We start from the raw sequence: 17,784 nt of genomic DNA on the forward strand, positions 1-17,784 counted from the left end.
GCAATAATCACCTCGCGCAGGGTGATTATGGCAGGGGCGCTAAATTTCAAAATGGCGGACTCGCGTTTTGTCAATGTTACTGAGGAAGGGATAAACGCAATAGAAGAAAATACAATTCTGAAGAGCTCAAAAGATGTCTTTAAGTTTGGGGTAACACTTTTTATGAAAAGAAAGACATGAAGTTTTTAGTGATTGGATTAAATAAACCTGTTAAATTCAAGCAGAAATTGGCGGCTCGTCTCTATTCGAATAATGAATTTACAATGACATTTGAAAGCACCGGAGCAATTATGATTAAACAAGTTTTCACCTCAGGCTAATTGAATATATATATCTTAGTAACCAAGCGCGAGGGCCGTACAGGGAGAATATCGGTCCGAGTTCTTGACAGTACGGACCTCGCTGCGCTCGGTCCGTAAAAAAAAGACCGATATTCTTCCGGTGCGGTCCCGAGGAAGCTTGGTTGATAAGAGATTTATCATACGACTGAAGTTCAAAGGGACACAAGCGCGGTATCATTCGGGACCATTCGGGACAGTGCCCGGTCCAGTACTGAGAGAATATTGACCGGCAATAGAGCATTTTGATTGGTTGATTTTAGTTATTGGCCCTCTGACTGCCCGAGTCGTGTAGTAATGTTGAATAATGCGATCGACTTCGTCTCGGGGACTAATAAATTTAACTTCTCCCACGAGGGTTTTCAGAGGTTGCGAAAACCGTCCAAGTCACGCTGTGAACTGGGGAGAATCTTCTAACACTGGTCGAGAGACAATGGTAACTAGTTGAATGAACACATAATGGCGGCCTACAGTTGTCGAAAACTGAGCTGTCAAAAACTAAGTTGTTAGAGTCGAAGAAAGCTTAGAATTTTGTTTGTGACTTCTTAACTTATGTATTGTGTACCCTTGTGAGTAAGTTCATCTTTGAATCGAAAATATGAGTGATATTCGAGATATTTTAGAGTTGGATCAAGGGCTTGCTTCCGTGCCTACCAAAGAAGCTATCGTTGGGGGAAACAAGGCAAATTTGTATTTTATTTTGATATTTAAACGGGATTTCTTGCTTTAATATATTGATGATACAGGTCATGTTTGCATTCACACCGTATGTGAATTAGCAAACTGTAAAGTTATTTGTGAGATCGTTATTTAAGTTGGCAATAGACTTGAAGAGCAATGCTTATCGAGCTGGGAACTAAGAAACGCTTGTTTGTATTGATGTGCGGTATTTAGCGCCCTGAAAGAAGGGAATTGATGTTTCACATAGATTGTCCCGAATTCTTGCTCTTGACACCCTGGGGAGGGGGGGGGGGAGGGGGGAGGATCATGTACGATGTTCATTATCGTAAGCCAAAGCACTGATGTGTGAGGTATCACAGAAAAAGAAAGTTATTGTTTTCATTCAAACTGAAACAACATGCAAAGTATTTGCGCTATCTTTATAAAGTATACTCTTACATTTTATTTTAGCTTAATTAACACTGTAAACATTGTAAATGCAATTTATTCTTTTAATTTTGACCATTCAACCCATTAATGGCCGCAGCTTTTGTGGAAAACTGTGTTTTGAAGCTAGTCGGGCAGATTTCGGGTTACTGTTGTTGTTTTAAAAGCTCAAACTTACCAAAAAACCCATGACAGCTCGTACGCTCGATGGCCTTTCGTTCCAAATGCAAAATGGCAGCCTGCAAATCTCGGGCATGCGCAGAAAGTAAAATTTTGAGTTTTTGGGTTGAAAAGTAATGCCCCACTTACGACTTTTACTTTTCTATCTTTCTCCTGCCCTTTTTTTCCCCTCTCCTTGCCTGAAGTTTCTCCTCACTTGCTGGAAATTTAGTAGGCTTCATTTTGGTGTAGAGATTTTTTAGGAAACTACTCATTATTTTCAAAGCACATGCTCAGAAAGGTAGGTGGGTAATGGAACAAGATTTTTGTGCAGTTTTTCAGGTCAAAGTTACATGGTTTTTTGGCCATATTTCTCCAATCTCCCTCACTCAATTGCGCTCATTCTGGTATCATTGGTAAGATATTTTCAACCTGTTCAAGTACGTGCTCAAAGTCCTGCTCCAGGGTTAAAAGTGATGACGTCACAAGGCATAGAAAGGGTGTGGGTCCACATGGGCGCATACGGGCACACTGGATGTCAATAGGTTAACTGAATGGGAGCCTATTCTTTCATGCCCTGACATTTATAGTCTCCTTTGCAGCCCTTTCCGGCGTCGTCACACAAGCGAAAACTCCCCCACCAACAGCTGCTCACATTTGAACAACATTCCTTTCCAGAAATTGGCCAATCAGCATTTGCTTACCATATTGTGGACATCGTTCGCGCCTCAATAATCAAACCAATCACAGACTTCATATTATTTGAGCATTGAAACTGACAAAATGAAGACGCTTTCGACTCAGTGCGAGATACCTTTGGTATTGAGAGCTTCAATTCGCATCAGAGAGAAGCCATAACAGTAATTATAGAAGAGAGAAGAGATGTTTTTATAAATTTGCCCACAGGATTTGGGCAAACAAAACAGCGATCATTATCTGATATTTTCTTCAGAGTTTGGATGACATTGCATTCCATCTTTAGAAAATAACGCTAACGTGCTTCCTCTGAATTCGCGGGAATAAAAATATCGCGTGTTCATTGGTTGTTTGTCAGACGATAACTTTATTTGGTTGGATAACACATTACAATGGGAAGGGAATGTTGTTTGAACGTGAGCAGCCATTGGTGGGGGAGTTTTCGCTTGCGTGACGACGCCGGAAAGGGCTGCTGCAAGGGAGATTAAGACATTTAGTAAGATAAGTTCTTGCAACACAGCTTTTAATCATCATCTTTTGTTTTCCTTACAATGTGATCTCCACATATATCTTATTAACCAAGCGCGAGGGCCGTACTGGGAGAATATCGGCCCGAGGTCTTGACAGTACGGACCGAGCATAGCGAGGTCCGCACAAAAAAGACCAAGGGCCGATATTCTTCCAGTACGGTCCCGAGCAAGCTTGGTTAATAAGAGATTTATTACACGACTGAAGTTCAAAGGGACACAAGTGTGGTATCATTCGGGACCATTCGGGACAGTGCCCGGTCCAATACTTAGAGAATATTGGACCGGCAATAGAGCATTTTGATTGGTTGATTTTAGTTATTGGCCCTCTGACTGCCCGAGTCGTGTAATAAATACATTTATTGAACTGAAAAATGGTGTCTGGGATTCCTAAGTTCTCACTTTCTTGGAATAGGTGTCTACACTGAAAAGAACTAGGTAGAAGTAAGATAAATGTTCAAAAGATAAGAAAATGTTGAAGAAGAAATCACAGACATTTTTTTTTAGTTCAATTGGTTCATGTCTTGTTTCAACAAAAAACAAGAGATTGCTGAGTCAAAAGTTGTTATAATTTTAGTTTCAATAATGATGATAATCTCCTTTATGTGATACCTGAGGGTGCAACTGGAGGCTGATTTGGTGAATGTTGGACAATTTTGAGAATACAACATCTCATAACAGATTTGTTACGGTGACTTTAAATTTTCACATAATTTGTACTCAAAGTTCACAAAGTAACCAGGTGGACAATCAGACTTGGTTTGATGCTACTCTGGTTAAATATTTAATGAATTGTAACTTCTTGGTTACATTGAATTTCATAAAATCTTTAAACAGAGTAGCATTAAACCATGTCTGATATTTTGTACTTATTGACTGAATGTTTAATATTTTAAGATTAGTGTGGTGTTCTCTTCTTTGTATTTTCTGGATGATGTAGCCAAGAAAACTCAGAAGAACTGGGGAACAAAGTCTCAAACGTCCTGAGGGAATGCATCGTGAACTTTATGCCTTGCTATACAGTGACAGCAGGTCAGTTGGAAATTTCTTAGTGAAGCACAGTGTTGACTCCTAGCTTAGGAATTAGAAAGGCATTGGAGGACATCCCTCTGAAATGCACAGTAATTAGAAATTGCCATAATTATTATTTTTAAACCTTGCCATATTTTTTAACCTTTTGTTTACTTTTCATTAAAATGTAACCTTCCCTGCTATAACTAGGTTTTCAAGTGTTACTTACTAGGTACAATTTGTAAGTCAGATTATTTACAGTCATTTTATGGTAGGTGGAATAAAACAGTTTTTGTTACTTAATCTAGACTATTCAACACTCTTACTTCTGTTCATGTGTGCAAAGCCTAACAAGCTCTTACATCATCTTTTGGAAACAACACCTCATGAAGATAATTGTTCTGATAAATTATGCAAACATAAAGCTTGTTGGCTACTGCTAATGATATGTAAAAATTAGCAAAAGTTGTCTTTTTTCTGGTCATGGCTTGCTTCAAGCAATTCCAAAAAGCAATGCAAAGTAGTTTCTAATAGAGTTACAATTTAGCTTTTGCAATCATTACGGTGGCCAATTTACCATTTCAACTTTGTTGATATATCCAAATTATATTGAATTACAATTTAGTCTATGACAGTGAAGAGGATTTTAAAGTTTAAAAGCAGTTAAATGGTTGGGAATGTCTGTTTGTGGGGGGGGGGCATCTTTCAAAATACAACAGCTCTCTTGAATGCTGTTCATGATCTTTGAGGTAGTGGTAAATTTGGCATTCAAGGTTTGTCACTGGACTTTTCAAGTGGAAACTTAGTTCAGATTTCAGTGTAATGGTTACCTAGTTATTGAACAAGAAGTTTTGATGTGTGAAATTGTTGTGTGTGTACATGTGCAATATGTGATCACATTTTCAACAGGGATGTGACACACATATAAACTTGTAATGTGCAGGTGTTGGCCATGTTCTCCTTTTTCCCCAATTGGCATTCAACTGTTTGTCTGTTCTGTTGCTAATCCCATACTTTGATTTGTAATCATTCAGAGACTCTCCACCACTGGCTTCATCAGACACATCTCATGGCTATAAACAGATGAAAGCCAAGTTAGGACGCAGGCACGTGAGGCCATGGAAGTGGATGCCTTTTACCAACCCTGCTCGCACAGACGGAGCAGTGCTTTACCACTGGAGGAGGGTAGCAGATGAGGGAAAAGAGTATCCATTTGCCAGGTTTAATAAGGTAAAGTTTTTCCTGTCTGAATTGTCTCTGATCAGGCAGGAATTAAGTTTGCAAGACTAGTGCACTTTCTGAATATGTGTTTTTTTTTCTTACAATTTTTGTTCAGACGAGATTGTATATGCAGAGCTTGACACTAATGGTAGCCAACTAGCCACAGAAGTTCAGTTTTGGCTGGTGGGTTTCGATTTCCACGAGCCAGTTTGGCTAGTAAATAAACTGAAATTGTCTCAACATCTAAGTTGTCGCTAGCCACTTGGCTAATAAGTTGAAAAGTTAATGTTGAGCTCTGTATATGTATGATAAAGAGATATGTATGTGGTCAAAAGGATTTTTTTCTGTTTGTTACGAACATTCTAAATTATTTATACCTGTACTCGAATTTTTGTAGCTTTCCATTGAAGATATGTACATTGATTATTACCCATCCATATTCACATTATACATACTGTATATGAGTAGTGTCAGATACAAGACTAGTTATTTATAAAGGATATCTTTTCCTCTAAAATTAATATTTAATTTTTGTATTTGTCAAAATGTGCAGAAGGTGAATGTTCCAAGCTATGCAGATGAAAAGTACCAGGTAAGCTCAGTGAAAATTTTGAACAAGAAGAAGTTAAAATTGGCTTGAAAGGAACCATCTCCATTTTACTCAGTGGATATTGTGAAACATGTTATGGTATGTGGGGTTCAAAATGAAAATCTTATGACATTAATGCGACTCTAGGAGTCAGGGGAGAGCTTGCATCTTATAAAAATACAATATGGATAATGATTATTACAGTAAATGAAAGCCTTGTGTCTTTTTAAGAACAGGCACAAAACATGATTTTAGGCCTTGCATTTAGTCATTGTGGCAATTTACAACATTCCACTGAAAATTTGTAAGCAAGCTGTGATTACAGCTGTATGTAAAAAATTAATGTGTAGATTACTATTGTTTGTTTTCTTTATTTGTACAGTTGTACCTTCATGATGGTCCTCCTTCTACGTGGACGCGGGATGAAACTGATCACCTGTTTGACCTGTGCAGGTAAATGAGGGATTTGAACCCACCTCCAGAATTTAGTTTTAGGGTAATACAAACCTCAGACAGTGCTTCATGTTTAACCTCATGGATGAGTGTTGCTACTGTACAGTAACTAAATATACAACTTTAGGTTCCCAGTGTTTTTTCCAATTAAACTACTTTTGGTAGGATCTGGCCAATCTGGGATGGGTTACCTGTACAGCACATTGCTTCAGTTGCTCCTGACAGAACTGTAATTAATTACATTGAGTACAATAAGGATTATTATGTTTTGAATTTTATTGGTTGTCACCTGTGATACTGTATAATTTGGAGGGTAGGCATGTTAATGATATCACCATAAAATTTTGCTTTTTTTTTGCCATATAAATTTTTGCATTTTGCCTTTTTATCTTGTAAATCAAAGAGATATTTCAGTTTGTTGTGTGTTTGTAACAGTTACTGTCAGTAATAGAATCATGTAGATTGCAAAAGATGTCAGAATATTTAACAGTTATTCGCCGAAGGCGAGGTAAATATCGTCGCATAATCCCCGAGACAAAGTCAAGGGGATTATTCGACAATATTCACCGAACCTGAGGCGAATAATTGTTTTCATATAATTTCAGAGCTGTCAACAACAGAGAAATGTCTAAAATCATAACATTTTAGTTACATTTATTAACATTTTATTTTAGCATTTTTATATAAACCGCACAGAGCGGTTTATATAGTGTCATATAGGGAACCGCTCGACCAATCAGATTGCTGGAAACTCTTTGCTCAGCTCTGAAATTATACTAAAGTAAGATAATTAGTGCATGACACACACACCTGCCCCTTGTCTGCCACTGTTTTTGTTCTTATCACATTTCAACATTATGACATCATCTGTGATCCGTTACTGAATGGAGCACAACAACACAGAGCCTGTTTTAGGAAATAGTACATACCATATTTATTTAATTTAATGCTTATGATTTTTTTTGCAGGCGGTTTGATCTGCGATTTATAACAATTCATGACAGGTTTGACAGAGAAAAGTATCAGGTAATCAGAAGATATCCCATAATATTTAATGAATGCTTCTGCTCAATCATGGAACACGGGTTCACAAGTATCCTGTGCAGTTGGATTTTTATTTATTTATTTTTTAAAAAGTACATAATTTTTTTTTCTTTTTTTGTCTTTGGTTTCTCACCTCATGAATAATGTAAATAATAATTACTGAACACCTTATATGAGCACTACTCTGAGCTAATGAATTATCTGTGTTGTTGCAGGCACGAACCATTGAAGAGTTAAAGGATCGCTATTACAGCTGTGTTACAAAGTTACTCAAGGTATGTTCAATAGCTGCCTGTAATAAAGGTTGTATGCTTAGCTTCTGTTTTGTCAGTAACATTCTACAATGCACCTTCTCTCCACTTCATGGTAATCTTCATTAGGTTTACAAGGTTGACACATAGGTCTACACTGGTCAACTTGTGATTAACCCTTAGCACCCCAACATCAGTATGCATATTCTCCATACTGTACTCTATACATTTCCTATTATTTTCTTTATTCTTGTGACCTTAATGTGTGATTCATGGGTGATATTGTGAGGAGAATTTGGATTGTAGTCAGTCTCAAGTGTTAAAGTGTTAAAGTGATTATAGTGATTGTTATATCATGTCTAAGAACTCCCTAATCTATCAAAGGCATTTAAGCCTGCCATTGGTAGATTACTGCAAATGTCAAATGAGTGACTTCCAAAGGTTTTCTTCTGAAACTGACAAAAACCCTCTTAAACATTCACTAGTCACTAGGGATTGTTATAGACTGATGTATAAGAACTGGCTAATAATTTGATCCTGCCTTTGATAGATTTCTGCTAAATAATTAATGTCAAATGAGTGACTTCCGGGAAAGGTTATTTTCTTTAACTGAGTAAAACCCTCTTAATCATTTTACTCCTGAGAATGACTGGTTTCTTATTTCTCCTTTGAGTGTCATCTTTGAAAGAAGTTTTAAGGTTGTTTCTCACAAAATGATCCCTACATGTAATTTAAGAAGCTCTTGATGGAAATGTAGAGAAATCGTTGTGGGGAATATGAATCAGGACTTGACACTAATAGTAGCCAACTAGCCACAGACTAGTAGAAATTCAGTTTTGGCGAGTGGTTTTTGATTTTCACCAGCCAGTTTGGCTAGTAAATAAACTGAAGTTGTTGTAACGTACATCTAAGTTGTCACTAGCCACTAGGCTCAGAAGTAAGTTGAAAAGTTAGTGTCAAGCCTTGTGAATACTTTTGTTAGATGTAAGGTTGTAAAGGGTGAGTATAAATTGAAATTGCATTGAATTAAGTAATGACATTGGACAACACTTATCAAAAGAATACGATGGAGCTTGTTCATGGTACAAAGAAACTCCTTTTTTTTGTCTTTTCACAATGGTAGAAAAGAGGAGAAATGTGAGCTCACTTGTTTTCCACAGGCCAGAGCTCCCCCAGGACAAGAGCCACAGAACTTGCCAGCACCTTATGACAGCCAGCATGAAACAGAGAGAAAGAAACAGCTTTTGAAGTTGTTTAACCGCACACAAGAACAGGTACTGTACAGGTCTTTGCCATATAAACTTTGGTACACTCAGGAATTACTGAGCTTCGCATAACAACTTTAAAACCAAAGCAGATGTATCCGATGAAAAAGGGATAGCATACAAGCACATGTGTTTTTTTTAATCATAGAACTGAGAAGTGTTTCTTATTCCTTTGACACCATAGATTGACTAGAATACAAATTCTCCTTACAATATCACCCCTGAATGAAAAATTGAGGTCAGGAGAATAAAGGAAATGATCACCAGATAAAGAAGCTCTTGATTGTTAAACAAAGACCAACTTTGTGACATAAGCATAATGGGATTTTATCTCGAGGCCCGTCATCGATATAGTCGAGTATTTAGGTGTGCCTTTGCACGGGGCAAGGAGCCTTGTCAATCACAGATCTTAAGCCAATCAAATGAGGTCAGATCAAATAGCACCAAGGTCGGTTTCTCTTGGGGTCCTTCTTGCCTCGTCTTTGTCAGCACCCAAGGAAATGTATAGAAAACAGTATGGAGAATATGCATCCTGATGTAAGGGTGTTAAGGGCTACTGAAGACATGTGGTATTATCTCCAGAATTTAATCTTTTTAGGTGCAAGAGGAGGAAATGCTTGTGGCAGAATTAAGAAAAATTGAAATGCGCAAGAAAGAGAGGGAAAAGAAACAGCAGGATTTACAGAAACTCATCACAGCTGCTGAGAATCAAGCAGACTCATACAGATTGAAGTAAGTGCTCACTATTGCTTGTACTTTTGCTTTGCAAAACATACTAAATCCTCTTGCTGTTCCTCAGCGTTTGGAAGGTGGCTGAACCTACACTGTACTTTAATTTGGAGTATTTTTTGTTCTTTTTCCTAATGGACAACTTTTGTTTTCTCACTTAGCAATGAGAACATTGTTCTCACTAGAAAATGAAACTTCTAAAAATTGATCAATAATTATGTCACTAAACATACAGTAGAACCTCTCTTTCACTTAGGCTGGCATGAAGTACAGTGGAACCCGTTAAAACCAGATGCCCTTGGGGCTGGAGGAAATGTCCCGTTTAGAGGGGTGTCCAGTGTACGCGGTGTATTAAGGTTAAAAATAGAGAAAATGTATGACAGAGATTTGGGGGCTGAAAAAAAATCTCCAGTTTTGAGAGGATTCCAGTTTAAGGAGGGTCCAGTTTAGAGGGGTTCCACTGTAGTTGGCAATGTGCAGATTTTCAAGGTATAATGCCATTAATTTAACTTCTTGTTATTCTCTTAATTAACAGAAGAGAGAAGAAACAAGTTAAAAAGAAGCAAACTAAGAAGAAGGGGGAACAAGGAGACAAACCAGTCAAGGTAAACATATAAATTAAAAGATTTAAACAATTGACTGTTTTTGCAGGGTGTTCCTGTAGAATGTACTATATGTACATGGAATTTTTCAATTTACTTCTTGGCCGTTCAAACCCATCCTCTTTCTCTCTTGGTTCATTGGTTCATTATTCTCTGATGAGTATTTTTCTACTTTGTTTATGTGTAATTTGATTTTGTTTTGATGATGATTTAAGAGTGCCCTCATTATTAAATGCGGATTTCTGAACATACAGCTGTAGTAAGGTAGCTCAATTCAGAGCTTCCATTTAGTTTTGTTTAGCAGACTGAGGGAGTCAGGGCTTGAAATTGTACCTGTATTGGGCGCATTTCACTTAATATGCGACTAAAATTTTGTCCATTGGTAGCCATTTTGCGACCGTTTTATAGCCTAGCTTATAAATAAATTATACTTAACAGCCTTGTGTCTTGTTACTGTTTGCTGTAGTTTTATCTGAAAAATCCTGTGAAATTTAAGTTAAATTTTGCATGACTTTTATCGTTGATTTCTTGCTGGGAAATGTATCGCACTTTTAGGCGCACTTTTTCAGAAACTACGTCGTGCAACGCTCATGAAATTTTTTGGAAATCTTCGTTTCTAATTTCCGCTTCGGGTACTTTTGGGACTAAAATTTTCAAACTTAGGACTAAATTTTAGGAATTACTCACAAATTGCAGTTGAGAAGTTTTTTTGATTTTGAGCCTTGGGGCAGAGGCCCAACTGCAGTAAAAACCTGTTAAAAGCCAGTTACAGTCTAACCTTGATTATCCAGAACTCAATCTTAGAACATTTATATTGATTCATATATTCAATTACCAGACCCTTGATTGTCCAGACTATTAAGCCCAGTTGCTATGAGTCTGGATAATTGAGGTTTTACTGTATTCCACACGAACCATTTGTTCATTTTCCTAGGCTGAACCATCAGGAGTCAAGTTTCCAGAGAGTAAAGGAGCTGGTGTGTATCTGCGCAGTACAAGGGTAAGATTGACAAATCTATCATCAGTCAACTGAGTTAAAAGGGGAGTAACAGCCATAAGTACATTTGAAAAGTTTAACCCATTAACCCCCTAAGAGTGATTAGCATCTAATTTCTCTTTACAATGTAACCCCTGAATCACACATTAAGGTTAGGAGAATGAAGGAAATTATCACCAACTAATTAGAAACTATAGAATTCAAAATCCTTTAACTACCAGAAGTGATTGGGATGTAACTTCTCCCTGAAATATCCATTATGCATTAGACAGGTAATAAGAATTAATACTCAAATAAACATGTATCAGGTAGAAGTTGTTATCTTCTCGTACAGTAACACCTTATTCTTGTAACTAAGTTATATGGAAATTTACAGCGGGGAAAGGGTAGAATTAACAATCAGAGCTTGGGAATTAAACGAGCACTCTGATGAAACCACCCTATAATTTGAAAACCCGAAAGATTCAGTTATTTCATTATAATATGAATTTTTAGTGATCAATAATTAAAAGCCTTTTCAATAATAATTTTAGTTAAAAGTCAATTCTAGGGCGAGAAATTAAGATTTGAAAATTGTTCTGCCATTAATTTTCATAATCACAGCCAAATTATCTTCGGTCAGCGGTCACTCCGAATTTGTGACGTAGATTACTCAACACACTTTAAAATTTATATGGAAACCTCATGAAATTTAGTGAAATAGTCTTAGTCTTAGTGTTATGAAAAGCAATATATATGATCAAAATACTGGTTTTGAAAATTAGCCACGGTCACGGCACGTAAAATGAGTAATCTACATCACAGTCCCTCCCATTGTGACGTAGATTACTCAACACACTTTTATATTTATACAGAAACCTCGTGAAATTTAGTGAAATAGTCTTAGTCTTGGTGTTATAAAAAGCAATATAGACGATCAAAATACTGTTTTTGAAAATTAGCCTCGAGCACAGCGCGTCAAATGAGTAATCTCCAAACTCGCGCCAGTCTTCTTGAGCCTGCGAAGTGATTATGAAAATTAATGGTGGAACGGTTTTCAAATCGTAATTTCTCGCCCTAGAATTGACTTTCAACTAAAATTATTATTGAAAAGGCCTTACTAATCACTAACAATTCATATTTTAATCACATAACTGAATTTTTCGGGTTTTCAGATTATAGGGCGGTTTAATCAGAAGGGTCCTTTAAAGGGTTTAACAAAATTAATTCTCCTTGTCAGCTACTAAGGAAATTAATTTTATAGTGAACAGTATGGAGAATATACATACTGATATTAGAGTGTAAAGGGGCAAAGCTGCTGCAACACGTTGAGGTATATGTGACTGCAGTGGTCTGCCTTCTCTTCTGCTCACTAAAAGTATTTTGATGTTAACAATGCTCAACTGATAAATTGTGAGCAGTTATATAATTTGGTTTAATCAAATGATTTGATAAATTGAATTGGCAACAGTATAAAATATCTAATACTGAATGTTTCTGGTGTTGGCTGTTCATCATTCTATTTGACGGAGGACTAATGCACAAAACTTCAGCCTGAAAGACTCTTCACTGTGGCCAATTGACATTATCAACTCTTCAAATTATCCCATTATAGTGTAGAGAATATACATACTGATATTAGAGTGTAAAGGGGTAAAGCAGCTGCAACACATTGAAGTATATGTGACTGCAGGGGTTTGCCTTCTCTTTTGCTCACTAAAAGTATTTTGATGTTAACAATGCTCAACTGATAAATTTTAAGCAGATAATTTGGTTTTATCAAATTATCCCATTATATCCCACTTACCCCCCCCCCCCCCCATCCGAGCTTCATTAGAAATTTATTCCCTTGATATATTTTAAGTCCTGTCACGTTTTTATTTCTTGACAATGCTCGCTAGATGAAGATGCCAGGATCAGTTGGAATGAAGAAAGCTAAGGCAGTTGAACAACTCCTGGAAGAGTTGGGAGTTGGTGGGTGAAACAAAAATATTGATTTGTTATTGTTTACAAATTTATGTTCTCCACTGCTGAAGTTATCATGTGCAGTGATTTGTAAAATTTGATTTTAATCATTTTTCTCATTATTTAGGGACAAATTTATCTTTTTGCTATTATTTAATTTGAAAAGGAAACAACGATCATGTGAAAACGGATGTTCCTTTTTTGAGGGGGGGGGCTGGGGGGATTTCTCTTATTACATAGTTCAACTGCATTCATTCGAGTTTATTTGCCACCTCGGCCAAGCTAATGAGCTAAAGACTGCAAAGATTTTAAAAACGGAATACTAGATCAGCCATCAATTGCCAAATTAGGTATTTAGGACAATGGGTTATACTCAATTCGAAACAAATTGCCTTATTGTTTCTTGTTCTGGTTGGGTAGATTCAGAAGCATTACTGAGGTTTCTCAAATTTATTTTGAATTTTATTCTTTATCAGATCTTATGCCGATGCCAACTGAACACATCAGCCACCAATTTAATGAACTGAGGTAAACCTCGAACACGAAGTTGTATTATCTTTTTGCTACAATTAACATTTGGAGTCATTTACTTTGCTGATATTCTGAAATTTATCCTGGTCTTCAAAAAACCGCCTTACTGACAGGACTTTCTAAAGATGGCCCCCTTGGACTGATATTAATTGCAGTGCAGTCAATTTTTAGCGATGAAAGACTTGTAATTCTCAGTGCTCTACATAAGCGGTAGCCAAATAGCCACAGACTCGTAGAAATTTAGTTTTGGATAGTGGTTTTCAATTTCCACAGGCCCCTTTGGCTAGTAAACAAACTGAAATTGTTGTAGCATCTAATTTGTCACGAGCCACTTGGCTAGTAAGTTAAAAAGTTAGTGTCGAGCACTGATTCTTATGATAAACTGTACATTGTTTTATTATGATTGATGATCGTTAGTATTTATTGAGTTTTATCTGAACAGGAATGAGATGATTCTGCTGTATGATTTGAAGCAAGCAGCTGGGAACTGTGAATTTGAAATCCAATCTTTGAAGTAAGTGTTAACTCTAATGACGTTTGGAGCCACAGCCTTCGTCATAGCGAATAACGAAGGACTGATGCTCGAAACGTCAGCTTTACTGACTCTTTACAACGACCAGCTGATGTCATCAACACAGTTATTAACGCCATATTATGTTCTTGTAATACCGCCATTGACGCAGCACCATAGTTTCTTTAGAAACCAGTACCCCTTTAACTATACTGAGCTTGTTAAATGAACATTTCTACACGAATCGTCCTCATTGAAGTAAACATTTATACTCGCAAAACACTTTTGAAACAGAGCGGGATTGCTTTCCCTAGGTGAAATTCTATCTACATGTAGCTATAATTAAGTGATCCACTTTAGATTCAGTGGATTAAATACCTGTACAGTGTACATCTCAGTTGAAGAAAAATGTATAAGGACTTCTCGTGCACGATGTAAACCACTGGTCTTACTTAAGTTCATTTTAAATTTAATTTCATAAATGTAAACTGTGCAGGAAAAACCCTTTCATACTTTCCTTTTTATGTTGTCAGAACATGTCATTTTAACTGCCTATTCTTTTATGCTAGACATCGCCTGGAAGCATTGGGAAAAGACATATCTACCATAAACGGTATTTAGGAAATTGTCTTACATGCAGTTGTACTGCACTTATTCTTGATTATAATATCGCTATAGCTGTCATCTGTTGCTTTATCCTGCATTGTTTTTAAAAGAGATCGTATCTTGTGTGTAACACGGTTTTAATTGTTAATTTTTGTTTTTGTTAGTTCCTGTGGAAGCCGTCACTGCTGTTCCCAAAGTGGTTGGTATTCCTTTCCGAGATCTCGTTTACTTTTCTGTGACAAACATGTGAAATATTCTTCAACCATCAGCACAAAATATGCTTTTATTTCCAGTTTATTTCATAGACCTTATTCGATGATGTAAAATATAATACGTGCAGATATCTTATGAGTTGCGTTGTATTTGTCCAAGCGCCGTTAGGGTAAGGAAAAATACAAGGAATGAGAAAAATGTGTATTAAATGTTAAACCGTCGAATAAGGGATATATTATTCCACTATTATTTAACCTTTTAATATGTTAGCATCTTCTTACTGTCTTATCAGAGCATCGTTTCGATCGTATAATACTTTTTTCCCCTTTTTTCAGCAAATTACAGCTGCTTCCTCCACACCTCTAATAGATGCCGTCACTCCTTCACCGGGAACTCCCAACGCTGTGAGTATGGATTACGAAATATGTTGCAGCAAATTTCGGACAAGCAGGGCCTCAAATTTCACCCTGTTTCCTCTTTTTCTCTGGCTTCAATTGTGGATGAACCGATGGATGCGCAGCCGGTTGAGACGTTCAATTAGTAAAACGGAGCGAAATATTAAACTGCATGATAGTCGTGGTGGAGTAAAATAAGCGCGGGAGTTTGGGTCGGGTCGAGTCTCATTAGGGCGACATGACTTGGATTTCGTGCGTCACGACTTAAAAATGTCGAACAACATGACCTCAAGTCAGATGACTTTCGGGCGACTTGGCTGGTGACCGTTTTAATAACTACTCGTTTGTAGCTCTTGTTCAATGTCGGAAGAGGAAGAAACTGCAGTTGCTCCATCGAACTTGCATGTGGCAGAATAATTATTAAAATATTTTTAGTAAGTTCAATTTAATTTGTTGCATCTCTGGTTCTCCAAACAGAGAAAAAGAAGAACAGCAGCGGCGTTTTTGGACCAAAATCCGTTGAAGAAAAACAAAAGACTTTAGGAGCAAAAACATTGCGAGGACCTTTCAGTTTTTGTCAGTTACGGGATACACGTAGGAACATCATCAATATTAGATTTGCATCACGCATTTAGCTTGTAAATAAAAAGGAAGAGGTGAACAAACTCCTTTCGAGTGAAATCTTTTCTCTGCAGTCTTTCCTGAGTCATATTTCTATTGCCATGTACATAAATACATAGGTTAATTGACCACTCCCCACAGGGCTTTTCAGAGCCAACACCCACCCATCCCTAAGGTTGAGATCGGACGTCAGCGTTATCAGGCGCCTCTGGCAGCCGCTTCAGTCCATGTAACGATCTCACCTTCCCGCCCATCCCACCCTAGGGGAGGACATCCACCACACAGTAATCTCGTGTGTGGAAAAATTAACGTACAAGATTAATTTTAAGAAACTTGGTAGACGTTCAGTAAGAGTACTCTAGTTGTTCTAATAGTCGTTCGCAACTGTACAACTTTTTCCCTGCAATTTTACGTGAGGATGGCACCCGCGATGAATTTATTCGGATCCAATAATGATATCCATTATTCAGAAGCTTGTTTTTTGTTGTTGTTGTTGTTTACATTTAAATTTCTCCCTCAGATTGCATTCTTTGTTCAATGTCTCGATTAAAATCTTGGGAAATGAAGTTGTTACCACAGCTTCTAACTGGCAAGTCACACTTTTTTTTGATCTGGCGCTGTGTAGCTCAACAGGTCACTCACTTTCTAGCACATTTGTATCCGATTTGTATTTTAATCTGTCGAAGATTAGATGAATTCTCAAGTCCTCAACGCCTTAAATTAAAAGCTCTTTGCGTGTTACAACTAGCGTGAACTGACTTTTCATATTCGGTTTTTTTTTTCAGGTGAAAAATGAGGAAAAAATTTAAACACGAAAAAAATTGACCAGGAAATAGTATATTATGAAGTAATAAGTTGCTGACTCGCGTACTTGATTCAACATTGACACTACCTGAGAGATAAAAAGAGAACTTGGACAGTTACGGACACTAGCAAATAAGTGAGGTAGCAAACACATTTGACTCGAAGGCAAAGCTAACTTTACAAACGACTAGAATTACAACTTTCCATAAGGGCCCTGACAGGGACAGCAAAATTGAAAAGATAGTGATCGCAATCGTTTTGACATGCACAATATATTTTAAGATAGTTGTCCAAAACAAAAAGATTGATACAAAACAATAGGGAGAGGAAATAGCAAATTGAGAAGATAGCAAACATTGTTAAAACTCTTTTACAACTCGCCGGCAAGACAGCTGTTTCTTTCTAACTATACGTTTTGGTAAGCTTTTGAATGACTCATTTTCCGATTCATTTAAGATGATTGTTCTGTAAAGAGGACAACATAGTCGAATGGAGACATCAATTCCGAAGTTTCCATCCGCTCTCCATCAACCGAGCTGTTAATGTAAATTGGCCACTCTAAAGAGTTTCAGCTGACGTTTCGACCGTTAAACCTTCTCCAGAGCGAAGGACGAAGAGCTAACGACGACTGAGAGCTAACGCTCTGACGAAGGGCTAACTCTCAAAAAATCAGTTGTAGAAACTATTTACAGACTATATACAGTGGCCAATTTACAGTCGACACAGTTGATAAAAATTAAGTATCCTCCCAGTTTGGGTGCTCGCATCGGGTTCTGAGTACAAAAGACAAAAGAAATCATGCTCAGCTTCAGAATAGAAATATTTCATCTTCTTGTAGTAATGACCATTAACTTTCTGCTGGTAAACTTACAATTCAGTTTGTAGACGGTTTTGAGTTTTACCTTACTGGAGAAGAGATGAGAACCCAAGAACCGTGGGTCCACTCAATTACCCATGAGGTGGTTTTAGCAAATATTTTGATTTCAAGACATTTTGCATTCGACATTTCGCCATTTCTCTTCAAACATGCATCCCTCGCACGCAAAGGGGCTCTTGCTAGCATCCTGGCTTGAGCAGCACGCGTGAGTTACGTAGATCTCCCAACGCGAGGGATTCACAGATCGTGTCGCAGTACAGTGCCATCAGTACAGTGTGCAAGCTAACTGCATC

General features: G+C 37.3%; 2 protein-coding genes and 1 long non-coding RNA gene across 3 annotated transcripts in view; 2 read left to right on the forward strand and 1 right to left on the reverse strand.

Annotated features, from left to right (window-relative positions):
• Nucleotides 1–17,784, forward strand: part of LOC111347268 (uncharacterized) — a 111,013-nt gene that overhangs the window by 77,957 nt on the left and 15,272 nt on the right. The window lies entirely within an intron of this gene.
• On the forward strand, nucleotides 768–15,854 carry LOC148720648 (DNA methyltransferase 1-associated protein 1-like). The gene is made up of 18 exons (XM_088739611.1): nucleotides 768–1,020; nucleotides 3,768–3,859; nucleotides 4,873–5,068; nucleotides 5,613–5,651; nucleotides 6,031–6,101; nucleotides 7,070–7,127; nucleotides 7,361–7,420; nucleotides 8,557–8,670; nucleotides 9,260–9,393; nucleotides 9,926–9,995; nucleotides 10,927–10,992; nucleotides 12,870–12,942; nucleotides 13,410–13,461; nucleotides 13,907–13,978; nucleotides 14,545–14,588; nucleotides 14,746–14,780; nucleotides 15,130–15,198; nucleotides 15,667–15,854. The coding sequence occupies exons 1-18, from the start codon at nucleotides 937–939 to the stop codon at nucleotides 15,730–15,732; spliced, it is 1,395 nt and encodes a 464-aa protein (XP_088595737.1). The 5' UTR covers nucleotides 768–936; the 3' UTR covers nucleotides 15,733–15,854.
• LOC148720649 (uncharacterized) lies at nucleotides 16,159–17,738 on the reverse strand. The gene is made up of 2 exons (XR_015993489.1): nucleotides 17,517–17,738; nucleotides 16,159–17,387 (listed from the first exon to the last, which is right to left on the reverse strand). It is a non-coding gene; the product is annotated as an uncharacterized LOC148720649 (long non-coding RNA).

Source organism: Stylophora pistillata, chromosome 11 (genome assembly GCF_964205215.1).
Source record: "Stylophora pistillata chromosome 11, jaStyPist1.2, whole genome shotgun sequence".
Lineage (NCBI taxonomy): Eukaryota > Metazoa > Cnidaria > Anthozoa > Scleractinia > Pocilloporidae > Stylophora > Stylophora pistillata.